The sequence below is a fragment of the Carassius gibelio genome, chromosome B11, assembly GCF_023724105.1.
Source record: "Carassius gibelio isolate Cgi1373 ecotype wild population from Czech Republic chromosome B11, carGib1.2-hapl.c, whole genome shotgun sequence".
Taxonomy (NCBI): domain Eukaryota; kingdom Metazoa; phylum Chordata; class Actinopteri; order Cypriniformes; family Cyprinidae; genus Carassius; species Carassius gibelio.
Window position 1 is genome coordinate 3,553,828 of NC_068406.1, and position 17,428 is coordinate 3,571,255.

Genomic DNA, 17,428 nt, shown 5'->3' on the forward strand with positions numbered 1-17,428 from the left:
GACTCGTTCACGAGTGAAGAACCGTTTCTGTCAGACGTGTCCAATTCGTGAACCGAGGATCTGATGATACTGCGCATGTGTGATTCAGCGTGAAGCAGACCGACACACAGAGCGTCTGAACTGATTCTTTTGGTGATTGATTCTGAACTGATTCTGTGCTAATGTTATGAGCGCGGGGAAACCAAAGGCTTGAATCAAGGGCAATCATCGCAAATGACGCCATTACGTCGAGCGCAAAAAAAACCGGTGAACCGTTTTCTTCAACCGGTTTATTGAATCGAACTGTCCGAAAGAACTACTAGTGATCCGAACACTGATGCAACCGGTTCTTCACTCGTGAACGAGTCAGTCTATTGTTTGTTATCTGGCTCGGCTCGGTGTTCATCTTCAGTTCTCTCTTCACAGCAGTTCAGTCAGTGTACTGTTTGAGTACATGAATTACTCCGGGATATTGGTTTGTTTGAACTCAGAGGGAGTGTCAGCCACATTAAAAAAGTGAACAGCTTAAGTCATTTGTGGATTAATGCGTATTGGAGACGCGAACCATTTAAAACGATTCCGTTCGATTTGGTGAACTGAATGATTCATTCGCGAACCGGAAATCCAGCTGCTTTGATTTGAACTCTCTCTCACAACAGACCCGGAAGAGAAGACAATGCTGAATAAAGTTTTGCTATTTTTGGACCAAAATGTATTTTTGATGCTTCAAAAAATTCCAACGGACCCTCTGATGTCACATGGACTACTTTGATGATGTTTTTCTTACCTTTCTGGACATGGACAGTATACCGTACACACAGCTTCAATGGAGGGACTGAGAGCTCTCGGACTAAATCTAAAATAGCTTAAACTGTGTTCAGAAGATAAAAGGAGGCCTTACATGTTTGGAACAGCATAAGGGTGAGTTATTAATGACATAATTTTCATTTTTGGGCGAACTAACCCTTTAACTACTATGTGCTTACGTTAAGGTGATATGGTTAGTTTTAAAGGTGCAGAAAGTGATTTCTGAGAAGCTCTGAATGATATTTAAAGGGGTTATCAGATGTTAAATTCACTTTAACACGTTTAAACATAATTATGTGTTGGCAGTGTGTGTACACATATACGCTATAATTATAAAAAGTCCACCCATTGGTTTTTATTTAATCCCTAATAATAATATCCCGTTTTTCAAATCAGGCCATTCTCAAATTGTTGTCTGTGTGACGTCACACTGATGAAGGCCCCTCCCACATTTGTTGATTGGTTCATTGAATTGCAGAAGTGAATATAAGGGTTTTGTTGTTGTTTTATGAATCTTTGCAATCGCTTTTCCTAATAGCATGCTAGTTATCTAGTTTAGCAGCTAAAGTAAACGGTCTCTCCGAGCATGGCTGGTCACCCCACAGAAGAGAGGGCCAGGTGAGCAGAGCTCATTAGTATTTATAGCAAAAGACCGGGTTGATGTCTGCGGAGCTGATTTTTATACTACTATTGAGAAATTTTAACCAAAGTGTGTTATAGACTTTTCATTAAGATCCTAAAGAATCTTATCAACTTGTGGAAAATGGACATCTGATGACCACTTTAAAGTCAACACCCAAACAAAACTACTGCTAACAAAAAGATACGGGTCACCTCCTTTCCCTACACAAACAAAAAGTTTGAACACACAGTAAAGGCAGCTAGAAAACATTCATAGATCTGTTTGTCTGTTCTTCAGAAATAACTTTCTGCACTTTTAAGTGTGGGTAAAGGGGTTCAGGTGCTGTCAGCAGCAGTGGTTGCATTAATCAAATATTTTTCTTTGAAAGATATTATTATAATTTTTTTGTAGCAAAATTGGGTAATTCCAGTCTCCAACAGAGACTGCAGCAGAACGCCCATATTTCCGACACAAGCATTGTGTTTTACTGTGAATAACAAGCAAGCGATTGAACATTTATCTGCTTTGTGGTGTTGAACATGAAAAGTGATGCACAGTCTCTGTGAATTTGTTCTCTTCATAAATAAACAAATGCATAATAGTAAATTCATTATTCAAAATTTTTATGTGGACAAAATAAAATGTATTACATATTTTTTTTTCAATAAAAGATGATAAAATGATGAGGTAATAATATAGATTATAATGAATTTTTTTATGACCATATCCAACAAAATGACATGCAATGAGAATCTTAATTCAACCACTGGTCAGCAGTGTAAGTGTATAATAATTAAAGATACTGACCTTTTTTTTTTTGTTTTTTTGTGGCTAATTCTTAAACTGTAACCACAAACCCAATTTTAAAGACACTGATCAGCTACAAGCCCCTAATTCTGCCAGAACAGCTCTGGAGCATCAAGACAAGGACTTTATAAGACCTCTGAACATGACCTGTGGCCTCTGGCACCAAGACATTAGCAGCAGATCCTTTAAATACTGCAAGTTGCAAGGATGGATTAGATTGGATGGATTCTGCAAGTCCTCCATTAATCGGATTTTTCATCCAGCACATCCCGTAAATGCTTAAATGGATGGAGATCTGGAAAATTGGGAGGCCAAACTTTATCATGTTCCTCAAATCATTCCAATAAATTTTTTGCAGTGTGGCAGGGTGCATTATTCTGTAACATTTTAGGTGCTTTCAGCAGTTTACAGTTGACATGAGGTGAATGTTGAAGCAGAAAGTGGCCACTAGGTGCAACTGCATGTGTTGAGTCTTCCATCCATGCTCATCTGCAGTTGAGTGTACTTTGAAAGCTGCGCGGACACAGCTGTGCATGAAATGGTGGGAAATGCAGAAAAAAGAGAACGCCGGGCTAGTGGTCGACCAATATTGTTTTTTGACAGCCGATGCCAATACCTTAGAAAGCAGAGGTGCCTATAGAAGATATAAAGCTGATATAACTATTATTATTATTTTTTATATATATTTGTATTAATATTTAAGAATTTTGAAATAATTTGACAATGGATTAAAAATAAATATGTAAAATAAACATACTTTCTGTAAAAGAGTTGGCACATAGGGGATTGTGAATAGTTCAGGCAGTATGATTTCAATTGGGGAGGATGAAATCTGTGATTTTTTCCATCAGTGTCACACAAACTACCACTCTATGCCTCCACTTTAGAGACAGCAAAGACAACAAAATACACATGACCCATTAGATATCTACACAGAATGCTACATTTTAAAGGGGTGGTTGATTGCTATTTCACTTTTTTAATGTTAGTGTGTAATGTTGCTGTTTGAAACAAATATATTGCCTTCTAAAATTCTGGGTGTTTAATGCCTTCTAATACTGTCCATAGAACTACAGCAAGTTACTTCCTGGGTTTGTGACATCACATACCCAGATAAACCCCGCCCCTGGGAACATGCGACAAAGGGGGCAAGGCCGTGCTACACTGCTTTAGAGAAGAGGAAGAAATCTAGGGGTGCATGTAAAAATCTATTCATATATGGATCGTGATTCTGTCTACTAATGACTCTAATGGATTCACAAGTTTCAAAATCAATCTTCTAAAACAGCGGTGCTCAATCCTGTTCCTCGGTCAGGCTCAAATGAATAAGCAATATAGAAGACTCCATTATTTACAATACGACCTAAGAACATGAGGTGAGGGAGGGGATGTTTAGAGGCGGTTTAGCCAATCACAAAACACTGGAATAGCTAACCAATCAGAGTCCATTACGTATTTTTGAGGGAGGGGCTTTATAAAAGCAGGAAATGATCAGCGCAATTATAGAAGAAGGGACAGAACATTGTTGAATGAAGGTAAATTGTGAAAAATGTTTTGTTTTTTAATTAAGTATTAACACATTAGCCTGCACCACATAAACGCAAATCAAGCCTAAAAAAAAATAAACCCATCAACCACCCCTTTAAAGCAGTTTCAAATACTGTAAATGGTTAGACCCACCCCAGCATTATAAACAGCACTAAGAGGAAACAACGCTTGTGTCATGCAGCAGCCTTAAAACTACACATTTCTAAACTACTACAATCGCTTAGTAGCAATTTCATATTAAATCTAAATGGGTAATCTGTTAAACCATTGTATATTAGTTTTTACAATATCTGTGTTTTTGAATTTTATTTTTGGGACACAAATGGCACCATTTTCTGAGAATGAGCCTACTGTTGTGAACAGTATTTATATTACAGTTTATTATTATTTTTTTATTTTTATAGCCGTTTCCCTTGTGAATGTTCTGTTATCTTTACTCATGAAGTTGCTACATTGAAGCTGATATCCGAAAGTCCATCCTAACACTAGTACTTTGCATTTAGGTGTGAAGCCATTTGCTTGCACAATGTGTGATATGAGGTTTTTCCAACGCTACCATCTCCAGAGACACACCATCACCCATACGGGTATGTGTTGTCTCTTTGTACCCCCTCACACTGCTGGCAACCCACTACGGACACATTGGCAATTGATTCGCCATTGCTAGTACATTTTTTAGTTTACTCACCAGATTATATGATGTTTTTAAAATAGCAGTTTTTAAAATATCTGAAAGTACAATCTTAACATCAATCAGTCAAGCATTATAATATGATAATAAAGTATTATTTAATGATAGAACTTTAGTAATTAGAATTAAAACTTGATAACCATGTATGAATGCATAAGTCATTTTAACTGAACTTTGGACTGGTTGTGGTGCTTTTTTGGTCATTCAGTGTATCTGAAAAAACGAACAAAAACTGATAAGATAATGATACAAATCTTACTAATAAGAATAATATAAAACGCAATAAGGCTTAAGGGGCTGCTGGATTTATGAATATTAATCAGGTTGTGCGCGTTCGCTCTAACTGATTTGCTGAAATCAAAGCTAGATAATAATTCAGCACCAGCCAATGAGTGTTGTTTGCACATTAGTTCCACCCATTACTGGAGAAAGCAGAGGTTCTTAACAGATGAAGAATGAACTGATAAATAGCACAGATCGCTTGAAGGAGAGTGAAACTCTGAAGCGCTTACTCAAGAGAGTGTTCGGCAAGTGAAAATATATCGGTGTTAAACTTATACTTCCAATATACCTCCAATTCATACACTGGCGAGCAAAATCTACGAATTTATTAGCCATTGGCTAATTTTAGACATTATTTAATCACCCAGAGTGAAGATTTAGTCTCATATGCATGTGATTTACTCACAGTGTAGAGGGTTGGCTGGTTTTCTTTAGCATGTAAAATAAATGAACATAATGTTCAAAATTATAACCTTTTACAATTAAATATTTTATCTTGTTGAGATTTATTAAAAAGGTTTTCGGAAGAGAATCAGTTAAGTTTGCCTTAAGTACACATACACCAGTTAGTCGTGATTTTCACCTGAAGATAGAATGGCAAATTTCCAGTTTCACAGAATTATAATTTTTTTTTTAGTGTTTCATGTTTGACTCATGGTGTGTTCACATCTAACTTGAAGCGAATATGCCCATCGCGTCCCTCACTCTAGATTACTCGCGGGATGTTTTTCGCATCACTCATGCTATGTTTTTATTTGCGCGAGTGAGGTGAAAAACATCCCACAAGTATAACCATGGTGAGGATAAATACGATTGCTGATTTGTTACTGTTGTGGAAGTCCCTAAAACGCTGGAGAGCCAAACACAGATGTGTCTGGGTTCACAGCATCACAACTCGGTGAAGTTGTATCATAGATTTCGGGGTGCCCACAAACGGATTCAACCAGATGTGCCGATAAGCTCTTTGCTGATTGGCTTGTGCGAGAATGAGTCGCCTGGCGAGAATTCACCTCTACTTGCCCGAATAATTACATTTGCATATATATATATATATATATATATATATATATATATATATATATATATATATATATAACAGTGTGTCAATAATGCAAAATGATAGTTAAGGCAGTTCATCATTGAATTTAGTGATGTCATCTCTATTCAGTTTAAATAGTGTCTGTTTTTATTTGCAATCAAGTCAGTGATATCGCTGTAGATGAAGTGACCACAACTAAGCAAGCCAGAGGCGACAGCCTCAAGGAACCGAAACTCCGTCGCTGACAGAATGGAGAGAGAGAGAGAGAAAAAAAAGCATATTTCAGTTGATTTATAGATTGAGGAGTCTTCTGCACTGTCTAGTACAACAGCAGTCAGTTAATGATGTTGGAGATTTCTGTATTCTACAATAATTGTGAAAATATGCTTTTCCAACATCAGCTCTTTGTTAGAGAATTAAACCACGATGTAGTCATATTAACATGACAGCTTTATCAGAATGTAAATAGAGTCTACTATCTTTGATTCTCAATTGGAATTAAGGTTGTATTATTGAGATGATGCGTATGGTTAATATTGTGCTCTGGTCATTTAGGGGTGAAGCCGTATGCTTGTTCCATGTGTGACATGCGTTTTTTCCACCGTTACCATCTGCAGAGACACAGCCTCACTCATACTGGTATGTGTCTTTCTGTTTTACCCCCTTAGAACAGCTGCCATTGTCTAACAGGAAGTTGGAAGTATGCCATTTTAATATTAATTAGTTTAATAAATTACTTTCAGACATAATAAATGGAGTTCACATTGATGTATTATACATGAACATGGCATCCAAAAGGAAAATGCTGTCCACTTTTATACACTGTTTTACAGTCAATGCACAAAATCAGAACAAAAATAAGCTTGATATTTTTCAGTCTAAATTTGCACATTATCAAGAAAAAAGAGAAAGCACTTCCTAAAAGGTAAAATGGCTAAAACTATAAGCTCGTAGTTACACTTTTAACCCATTTTTTTTAGCTTAATTCTAAGATGGCAGAACTGCAGTGCACGTCATGTCTAGTAGATGCTCAGTTTGTGACCTGCTCTTAGCATTATATGCATAACTCACCCTACTTGGCTTAAAGACTGTAGAGTGTATGTTGTTTTGTGAGTTGAGCAGCTCCCATGTGTGCTTGGTTTAAGTTGACAGGTGACAGTAAGGCTAATGCATTGCTACTTTGTGCATTTAGGGGTGAAGCCTTATGCTTGCACCATGTGCGACATGCGTTTCTTCCAACGTTATCATCTACAGAGACACAGCCTCACCCATACGGGTAGGTGAAATCTCTATGTATATATCATTATGAATTGCCTCTCAAAGCAGGGCTCGCAAAATCGCTAGCCCAACATCCCGGGGCTATTGTGTGTTCTAGTCGGCTGCCAGATGTGTCGCAGCCCTGCTGATGGGCTATCTTGAATAGTGATTCACGTTGTTCACGGATCATCGCTGGTTATTTGCATGCATGGCAAATTTTTAAACATTCAAGCATTTAAACTATTCAAGCACATGAAGAAGCAAAAGAGAGTACTTTTTGGGGTGCTGTTTTCTTTGCACACACACTTGAAGCAAAAGAGAGTGGTGTTTCAGACAGCAGGCAAACACAGAATTGATTCCTCTTTACTTATTTGTTGAATGAACAGACACATACACTTCAAAATTATCTCAACATACCTAGCTCAAGTATTGTTGTAAAACAGTCTGTTTTGTTTTAAAGTGAACATAAACAGTGGAGAAAGAAATCGCATGTGTATCGTCCATATTGGATACGTGCATTCAGACTGTAAATACCTGCTGCTGTCTGTAAGTAATGTTAATCAAACAACAAAACACAACTTTATCAAATATATTATATGTAATTCATACGGTGAACATTATGCAGTATTACTTTACACTTAATTACAATTCTGTACCTGAAAAAAAAAAAAAATTGTTCCATTTTATTTGTCTACGCTGGTAATTATTATTATTCATTTTTTTCTATTTTACCATAAACGTTCACTTGTCTTTAAAAGTCTTTTTTTATCTTTTTTTTTATTTTTTATGGTTCTAGTATTTTTTTCCTGATATCAAAGAAGTGTTCTTTAAATAATAATAAGTGTTGTTTGAATTATAAAGGACCTTCTTTTTTTTTATCATCCTAAAAAAAGTATTCAATCTGTGAATTAAAATCTGTAATATGATCTGAACATTGAGTTTTGACATTGCACCCCTACTTATTTGAAGGAAATTACAATCATGGATGTTTTTAATTATGCTGATATTTCACAGTAAAGTTCAGCCATTGTGTTTTTTTTTTTTTTTTGGCTATTTCATCTGATGTTGGGCTACCAAAATCTGAAGAATGCCTGACTGAATGGCTACCGGGAGTTTGAGATTTTGCGAGCCCTGTGAAAGCTCTCAGTATGTATGGAGAGAGACACAATTTGTTTAAACTACAACAAACTCGAGTTTGTATTTATCCTAATCATCAAGCATAAAAATAAATAAATGCCACCTCCTGTATTTCTACAGCACGATTATTTGTTTTGAATTGAATTGCTCATTTGATTACAGAGGAGGGGATTATGAAAAGGCATGTTTGACAACTAAATCTTTGTGGCACACAACATTTCATGTTAAATATAAAATGATTATAATGCACACATAATATGTCATCTAATTTCTTGAAGCTTGGTAATGTAATCCACATGCCACATGTACTTAAGTTTTTTTTTTTTTTTTTTGGTTACTGCGGATGCACTCGGTATGAGCAGGATTTTTTATTAATTTTTTTCCTCAAAATATTGTATTAATAGAAAAGCATACATGAACTGTTGGTGCTCTGTGCATTCAGGGGTGAAGCCGTATGCTTGTTCGATGTGTGACATGAGGTTTTTTCAGCGTTACCATCTTCAGAGACACAGCCTCACTCATACGGGTATGTGTCATCTCAAACCCCTGCCTTTTTGTTGTTAATGTTAGTTTTCTGCATGCTAAATGACTTTGTTAATTTTTAAAGAAAAAACATTTTATGCTTTCTTGACAAATTAGCACATAAAATGCACATTACTAAATGTTTCTAATTCACAGTTTAAATTCAAAGTCAACAACATTTATTAAATTAATGATAGCGCTCCATGTAGGTCTTACTTTGTATCTGATAGATGTCACTGATTCCTGACCAGCCTTTCATGTTGCTCCATATCCACCTTTCCTAGAAACTGCTTATTTATTATTATTCTTATTTATTAATATTGCATTGCTGATAATTTATAGATATTTCCACTTTTAAATGAATCGTTCTCTAAACCACTCCTTAGGTACTGTTCAAATAAATACACTAAGAGACAAGATTAACATAAATTTACCTTAAGTGCCCTAGTTTTGATATTGCATTCTGCCACATAATTTAAAGGAATGGAGAGTGTTCAATATACAGGTCTATTGTGAGTATTTGTGGCAGAATTTTATTACAACTAAAAATAATTTTGACTCCTCTCTCTTCTACTAATAAATAAATAAATAAACATTTTACTTTTAGCCTCTTTTAATTTGTTGTTTGGAAAAATTATTTCCATTAACCACCCAAACACACAAACTGCATTAGACAAACAATTTTATAATATTGTAAGTGGTGTAATGTAAAATTGATTTAAATCTCAGCATGCAGAAAAAAAGAAAAAACAAGGATGCTCTAAAAAAAATTGTAAACACCGTTAAAAATATATATATATTTTTTTGCTTTGAATGTTGTGTAAAGACATTCAATCACTAAAATTGACTCTGCATTTAGGGGTGAAGCCGTATGCTTGCTCGATGTGCGACATGCGGTTTTTCCAACGTTACCACTTGGAAAGACACAGCCTCACTCATACTGGTATGTGTCTGCTCACTGTAACCCTGATTTGTACCTAGTTTTCTTGATTGGAACTAAAGTTTTGTATATTTTTATGGTTGAGGTGTTTAAAAAAAAAAAAAAAAAACTTAGATAATTGACATTCAAATTAATGGCCAAAATGTATAATGATGTTTATTTTTTTATGAGCTCTGTTACTTTTGAAATATTTATTAGCTGTATCCTTCATCATATAATATTTGCATCAAAGTCAAAACATTTAAAAATGTGTTCACCTGTTTAATTTACTGCTCTTGGGTGCGTTTCGCAATATTCACTTTACGTTTGCGTGTAGTATCAGGTTTCACAATATCTGTGTAGGTGTTTCTTTGGATGTGCTTTTGTGTTTAAGTTTATTTACATTATTTTAAGTGTTAAAGCATGACAGATTTTATCAGTTTTAACAGTTTCAATGATCGGTTTATTTATTCTCCAAGTAGGTAGAACATAATCTCAAGTCTCAAAATAGGTTTCTGATTAAAACCAAAACCCCAGTGTGCCACTTTACAATGAAGCATTTTTTTATTCCATATTTAACTCTACAAACTCGAGTTTGTATGGAGTCATATACTTTAAATAGTTCTAAGCATGAATATACTCTTTCACATGGGAATCCATATGACAGTCAGTCTCAATCCTTTTACCATCAGAAACAGTGTTTCAGAATCTTTGTCGATGTTGTGTGTTGTGGCATGCTGTGAGAATACAGATGTGGGGTAAAGACTCAATAAAGACTCTTTTTCTCTGTTAGGAGAGAAGCCGTTTGCTTGTGACATGTGTGACATGCGGTTCATTCAGAGGTACCATCTGGAGAGACACAAGCGTGTTCACAGTGGTGAAAAGCCTTACCAGTGTGAGCGCTGCCAGCAGGTAATAACACGCTTTATGACTCAGGGGTTTTACGATATAAGACAACTTTCATGATCATTCATTAGCCTCATTCACACCGCAATAAACTTGCAGCAACAAAGAGAGAGCTGCCGACTTCCAGCGACCGAAACTATCGGTGTCACAATGTGCCATTTCAGAAGGTTGAACAATATTTAACTTAATATAGTTATGCATTGAAGTCAGTGAAGCACACATGATCTTTGTCCTGTCAGAAGCTGTAGTGAAATGTTTGAAAGATGAAGTTAATTCTATTGAATGGAGTTTGTAGTTTTTGTTGTTGACGTAACTTATAAGTTGTTATAAGTTTTTATATTAGATCAACTAACTGCAAACATATTGCCAATTGTTCATCAGGAACAAAAAAAACATTTAGAGTTGTTTGTCTTGTATAATCGAAATAAAAAAGGAGCACTCTCATGTCTAATGTACTGCTAGAAGCAGACATACAAGCTGCAGACCCACTTTTTTACACATAGCTGCAATGACAGAGATTTTATAGGGTTCAGCTGGCATACAATTTTCCCTCTAGAATGTAAATTTAGTAGCAAGAAAACTGATTTGAAGTTAACAGCATGCAATGACATCTGTAAATGTGGTTCATGAATGTCACTATGGAACCATCAGTGTGAACGCCTATGAGCAACTGAGTTTGTAGAGACTGGTGATATGAAGCAAAGGAATTGTTAGAGGTGTGAACATGGCTTTAGTCCTTACAGCTGTATGGAATTTGTTTTATTACCATTTGGACCAAAAGTAACAATATGGGCCGTTTCATAGTCAACGCATCTGTACGCATACGCGTCCCCGAGGCTACGCATCGTTACGCCTAGGCCGCCATTATGCGTTGGTGCATAGCCAAATGTGTCGTCCTAGTTTTTGATACGCGACGTGCCGATGCACGCAATACTATGCGTTCTCGGTTGGGGCGACATTGCAAGTATTGTACATTTAATTCAAGTATATTGTGTTTACAGAAGAAGAAGGTTTGAATACAATGGCGGGCGAAGAGGAAAAAATATCTATCTCTGCGTTGCCTTTGTTGCCGCCGATGTAAAATCAGCAACAGAATACAATCCTCTTCAGTTGCCATTGTGATCTGAAGATCACACGACACGACTCTACTAATATCACCCGACTCTACTACCCCCTGTTGCGTGAGCGGTGTATTGCATACACGCATTGCCCGTGACGCTTGCGTCCACGGTTTAGACTATGAAAGGGAGCACGTCGCTCGCCTTGCTTGCTCGCGCTTCTCGCGTTGACTATGTAACGGCCCTATGAGCAGTTAAGGAAATACTGCATTAAATTGAAATATGTAGTAGGGCTGCATGATAAATCCAAATGGAATCGAAATTGTGCTGTGATTGTCATGCGTATATTTCAGTGAAGCACGGTTCTGTGATCAACTGTAAATCTCCATCCAAAAGCCAGAGGGTGCTCTTGCGCTGAAACCCCAAATACACCTTGCAGAAGAAACCCAGGAAATCCCTATTGGGTAGCTGGATAAACAGAATAATTACCTGCTTTTATTGATTCAACGTGACTGATGAACACACATTATAATTTTCATTAAAATAAAGTATATTTATAATGCAATGCCTTTATCACAGCTTATAATACATACCCGATTCCAAAAATGTTGTGTACAAATTGTGAGTAAAAAAGGAATGGAATAATTTACAAAGTTCATAAACTTATAATTTATTCACAATAGAAAATAGATAACATATTAAATGTTGAAACTGAGACATTTTTAAATGTCATGCCAAATATTGGCTCATTTTGGATTTCATGAGAGCTACACATTCCAAAAAAGTTGGGACAGGTAGCAATAAGAGGCCGGGAAACTTAAATGTACATATAAGCAACAGCTGGAGGACCAATTTGCAACTTATTAGGTCAATTGGCAACATGACTGGGTATAAAAAGAGCCTCTTAGAGTGGCAGTGTCTCTCAGAAGTCAAGATGGGCAGAGGATCACCAATTCCCCCAATGCTGTGGCGAAAAATAGTGGAGCAATATCAGAAATGAGTTTCACACTGGATTCCCGTGATCTTCGGGCCCTTAGACAGCACTGCATCACATACAGGAATGCTACTGTATTGGAAATCACAACATGGGCTCAGGAATACTTCCAGAAAACATTCTCAGTGAACACAATCCACCGTGCCATTCGCCGTTGCCGGCTAAAACTCTATAGGTCAAAAAAGAAGCCATATTTTAACATTTTCTCTGGGCCGAGGCTCATTTAAAATGGACTGTAGCAAAGTGGAAAACTGTTCTGTGGTCAGTCGAATCACAATTTGAACTTCTTTTTGGAAAATGGTACGTCATGTCATCCGGACTAAAGAGGACAAGGACAATCCAAGTTGTTATCAGCGCTCAGTTCAGAAGCCTGCATCACTGATGGCATGGGGTTTCATGAGTGCATGTGGCATGGGCAGCTTACACATCTGGAAAGGCACAATCAATGCTGAAAGGTATATCCAAGTTCTAGAATAACATTTGCTCCCATCCAGATATTGTCTCTTTCAGGGAATACCTTGCATTTTCCAACATGACAATGCCAGACCACATACTGCATCAATTACAACATCATGGCTGAGTAGAAGAAGGATCCGGGTACTGAAATTGCCAGCCTGCAGTCTAGATCTTTCACCCATAGAAAACATTTGGTGCATCATAAAGAGGAAGATGTGACAAAGAAGACCTAAAACAGTTGAGCAACTAGGAGCCTGTATTAGACAAGAATGGGACAACATTCCTATTCCTGAACTAGAGCAACTTGTCTCCTCAGTCCCCAGATGTTTGCATACTGTTATAAAAAGAAGAGGGGATGCCACACAGTGATAAACATGGCCTTGTCCCAACTTTTTTGAGATGTGTTGATGCCATGAAATTTATAATCAACTTATTTTTCCCTTAAAATATTTTTCCCTAAAAAATATGTCATCTGTGTTGTATTCTGAATAAAATATTGAAATTTAAAACTTCCACATCATTCCATTCTGTTTTTATTCACAATTTGTACATTGTCCCAACTTTTTTGGAATTGGGTTTGTACTATGAAATATTTTGCGTGCCTTATTCTGCATAAGAAAGCCACATCATCTCACAGGAGGATTTATTTCAAACACTCGACTGACATTATCAAATGAGTTTGTAGTAAAAACGTTATTAAATGTGGTATTTTCACATGCTTTTAGGTGAAGCAGCATTTACTACACCGAGCCGTAGTTCACTGCAAAGCTACACAAACAGCTTTCATTATCGCATTACTATTTATTTGATTTCTTAGACACGCAATAATATCGCTTGCGATTTTTTTGCGTAACTTGTCAGTGAACTACGGCTCTGTGTAGTAAATGCGGCTCCATCTGAAAGCATGTGATGATTTACTGGGGATTACAGAGCCGGCTTTACTAACAAAATGCGCATGACAGTCACATCCAATCATGCAGCCCTAATATGTAGGCTTATTGTCAAATGATGAATGATGATGCCACTGTTGCTAAGTAGGTGAGTGAGTAGTTCAGTTGGTTTGCCCTTATAACACTTATGAACCATACAAGTTCACCATTCTGTCACCATTTACTCACCCACATATTTTTCCAAACCCATAAGACTTTGGTTAATAATTTAAACTAAAATTAGGATATTTTTATTTAAACCTGAGTGGTTTCTGTCCCTCCATTTAAAGTCCAAGTAACCCAATCTTAAAACGACATGATGGAAATGCAATTAAATGAATGCAAACTATGTGAGGTGAAACCAACAGGAAGTGAAATAATAACTGTTTTGAAATCGATATGACCAGGTTGTATATACAAGATGTCAAATTAGACATTCAAGAAACCAATTTGTGACTTTGTAAAATTATATCTTAATAGAATGTTACATTTTCAATGATATTAACAGAAGTGGTTTCCGCCACTAAATAAAAAATAAAACAAGGAGCCACTGTAGCTAAGTATAAAAAGAATACACTTAGAAATGAGATTAATTTCTAATTTGAAATTTATGCAATAAAATGAACACAAGGAAGAAGAATTATTGAGGTGAAGTAAAAAATGAGGTGAAGAAAAATCTTCCATTAACTTCTCTGTTTTTCACCTCAAGAACTTCTCACGGACTGACAGACTGTTGAGACACCGGCGATTGTGTCAGGGTCGTGGCGTAGCAAAAGTGGAGGCCCAGCCTTGTTCTTTCACCCAGGAGCCTCCCGCAGCCCCTCCGTCCACGTGGAGTCCTCTACATCCCGCCTCGGGCCGACTCGCTGTCTGACACCGTTCTCTTGAGACGACAGCACACCCAGACCTCTCTCAGAGCCACTGGCACCGTGACTCCACCTGCTGACAAAGAGATGCGCTACAGACAGGGTGAGGGGAAATTCTCCTCTCTTGTTTCTTTATATAGAAACAAACAAGGTTCTCTTTTGATCATTGAGGGTTGTTTTATACTTTTTGGTAATATATTATGGGGCTAGAAGGGGTTTTATGGTACTTTTAAGAGGTGAAGAACAAAAAACACCTAACATGGGAATTTCATGTTACTAACCAAAAACAAAAGGTACAACCCATCATTTATAGACTGACGTCTTTTGAGACACACTTCATTCAGATCAGCATCATGTGTGATGTATAAGCCTGCTGTAACGTGCTAAGGGTTAGTAATGTCCTACTACCATCGCGAGATCTGTTTGTAACACTGTACCCATGTGTAACCATATGGAAATGCACAGCGTGCTTCCATGTATTAATTCATTAAGCGTTCACAGGCTTTTTCTCAATGATAAATGTTTGATCTGATATTGTTACTATGTATGACTTTAAAAGATGTGTATATTACTATGTGTAACAGCTGGTTTGTTTTCTGTCATTGCCATGAGCTGGTGGAAATGTCACCACCAGTTGAGTTCTGCTCAGAAGTGTCCCTTTTCTGACTTAACTCACTTAATGACTGGCAAATCTCACCAGAACAGAAATTTTGCATCAAGAAAATGGGGTCTGTTTTACATTTTTCATTGTTACAGTATTTTTTATGAACATTTAGCACATTTCACTGATATTCTTAATACCATAATGAAAAAATAGTGTTTTTGAATATACATTAAAACGATGTATTTAATTTTGTCCTAGTGGCTTTATTTGAGTAATAGGAGCTATCATTATTGAGAACTACAGAACAACTCAAAAGTAGAATGGTTGGTTACATTACGTATTGAGAATTGAAGGAGCACAATCTTACGAAATATCAGTGCCTAAAAAATAGGCTTCATTTTCTATATGCCCCACCTCCTTCCTGATTTTTTAGTGATATATGTCTGAGATATGTTCTTGTGAGATTCATAATAGAGTATTGACTACACCATTAAAACATATACATGGTAAATGACACAGTGAAAACATTCAAAAGCCCCACGATTTCATGTACAGATTTATGTGCGCAACGTATAATAAGATCTTGTGGCCTTCGGATGTGTTTGTGAATTTTTTTTTTTTTTTGTACTGTTTTTTTGTTTTGTTTTGTTTTTTTTACACACAATTATTTACATATTATTTTACTCAAATGTTGACATGAGGACAGATAGTCTGCCTGTTTGACATTATATTGCCTTGTGTTCAAACATAGCTGTGTTGAAATATCTATTGATATAGATTTGTTGTTTTGTTGTAATATCGGAAATGGAAGTTTTAAAATCAAGGTTTCGAGTGTGATATAGCAGTGTTGTCTTATGCATTGGTTTACTCTAATGTGAATCTGCATATACAATGCCTTCACATGGGCCACTAACAGATGACAAGGGCAGAGATCTGATGTTATTGTTGCACCAAATTATATTGTATCTGTCAGTTTATTAACTTCTCATTCTGTTGTTAACATGATATCTACTGTTTGAGGAGAGTTTCGTCTGTATTTTTTAAGAGCTGTTGGACAACTAGGGATCGAATTGGGCATTTCCTTGCATCTGAATGCTTTCTGGTGATAGTATCTGGCAAATACAAAGAGAGTATATCTTTAGAGGGATGTCTGCTGTTTATTGACAAAAGATTGATGCATTTCCATGTAATGACTGAATTTTTTTCTTTGTAATGTTACTTTGTCATATTCTGTAACTGATTGGTTAAAACTTTTAGTTCTATAGTAACAAACTATGTATTTTTATGCTAATATAATTTTAAAACACTGGAGAGGAATGTGTGAAATGATCATCTATATACATATATAGTTGAATATTGCATATACACACACATAATTAGTCTGTAGTTACTAGTCAAAGCATCTCCAAATTGTTGGGAACAATATAACAGTTTGCATACTCAGATAAAAAGAAAGCAATGGAAGTTATAACTTTAAATTATTTTAGGCATTTTTTGGACTGGAAAGAGATCATCAGAAGTAAACAAAGCATCACTTTTTTGTCTTCTTCTTCTCGTGTGATATTACAGACATTTGATTTAACAACTTCACTGAATTCCTTAACTTCAGGAATTCAAAACTTGTATCAAAAGAGAAACTTTTTTTTTTTTTTTTTTTTTTCAGGTACATCAGTAACTTTTAATTGTTTTTGTGAGGAGACAAGTGTTGCTTACTTTATGCATATATAAAAAAAACTAAATAAAATGTGTGATTTTCACATGAGTATTCAATTTTAAATCTGGATTTTTTATTTATTTATTATTATTATTTATTTATTTATTTTTTGTAGAAGTAGCACTGGAATTAATTTAAAATCGGAAAAAAATATAATAAATAATTGGCAATTATTGAGTTCCAAACACCAATGGTTTAAGTGGATGGATGATCAGGTGATTCAACTGAAGTGTATCTTTTCAATTATAATGCGTTTTTCCAACAATGTCCATCTTGGCTTTTCAATTATTG

At 36.0% G+C, this 17,428-nt stretch overlaps 1 protein-coding gene across 21 annotated transcripts in view; it reads left to right on the top strand.

Moving 5' to 3' along the window:
* The window catches only part of LOC127968146 (gastrula zinc finger protein XlCGF46.1), a 38,652-nt gene extending 21,459 nt beyond the window's left edge, over window positions 1-17,193 (top strand). For 7 of the 21 annotated variants that reach the window (XM_052569070.1, XM_052569075.1, XM_052569076.1 and 4 more), the window contains 7 exons: window positions 4,267-4,350; window positions 6,331-6,414; window positions 6,968-7,051; window positions 8,612-8,695; window positions 9,551-9,634; window positions 10,404-10,522; window positions 14,663-17,193. In XM_052569070.1, coding sequence (XP_052425030.1) covers window positions 4,267-4,350; window positions 6,331-6,414; window positions 6,968-7,051; window positions 8,612-8,695; window positions 9,551-9,634; window positions 10,404-10,522; window positions 14,663-14,827 — 704 coding nt within the window. In that variant the 3' untranslated portion in view covers window positions 14,828-17,193. The remainder of the gene's footprint in view (window positions 1-4,266; window positions 4,351-6,330; window positions 6,415-6,967; window positions 7,052-8,611; window positions 8,696-9,550; window positions 9,635-10,403; window positions 10,523-14,662) is intronic. The other 14 variants (XM_052569074.1, XM_052569077.1, XM_052569083.1 and 11 more) reach the window with 7 other exon arrangements.
* The last annotated feature ends 235 nt before the right edge of the window (window positions 17,194-17,428 follow it).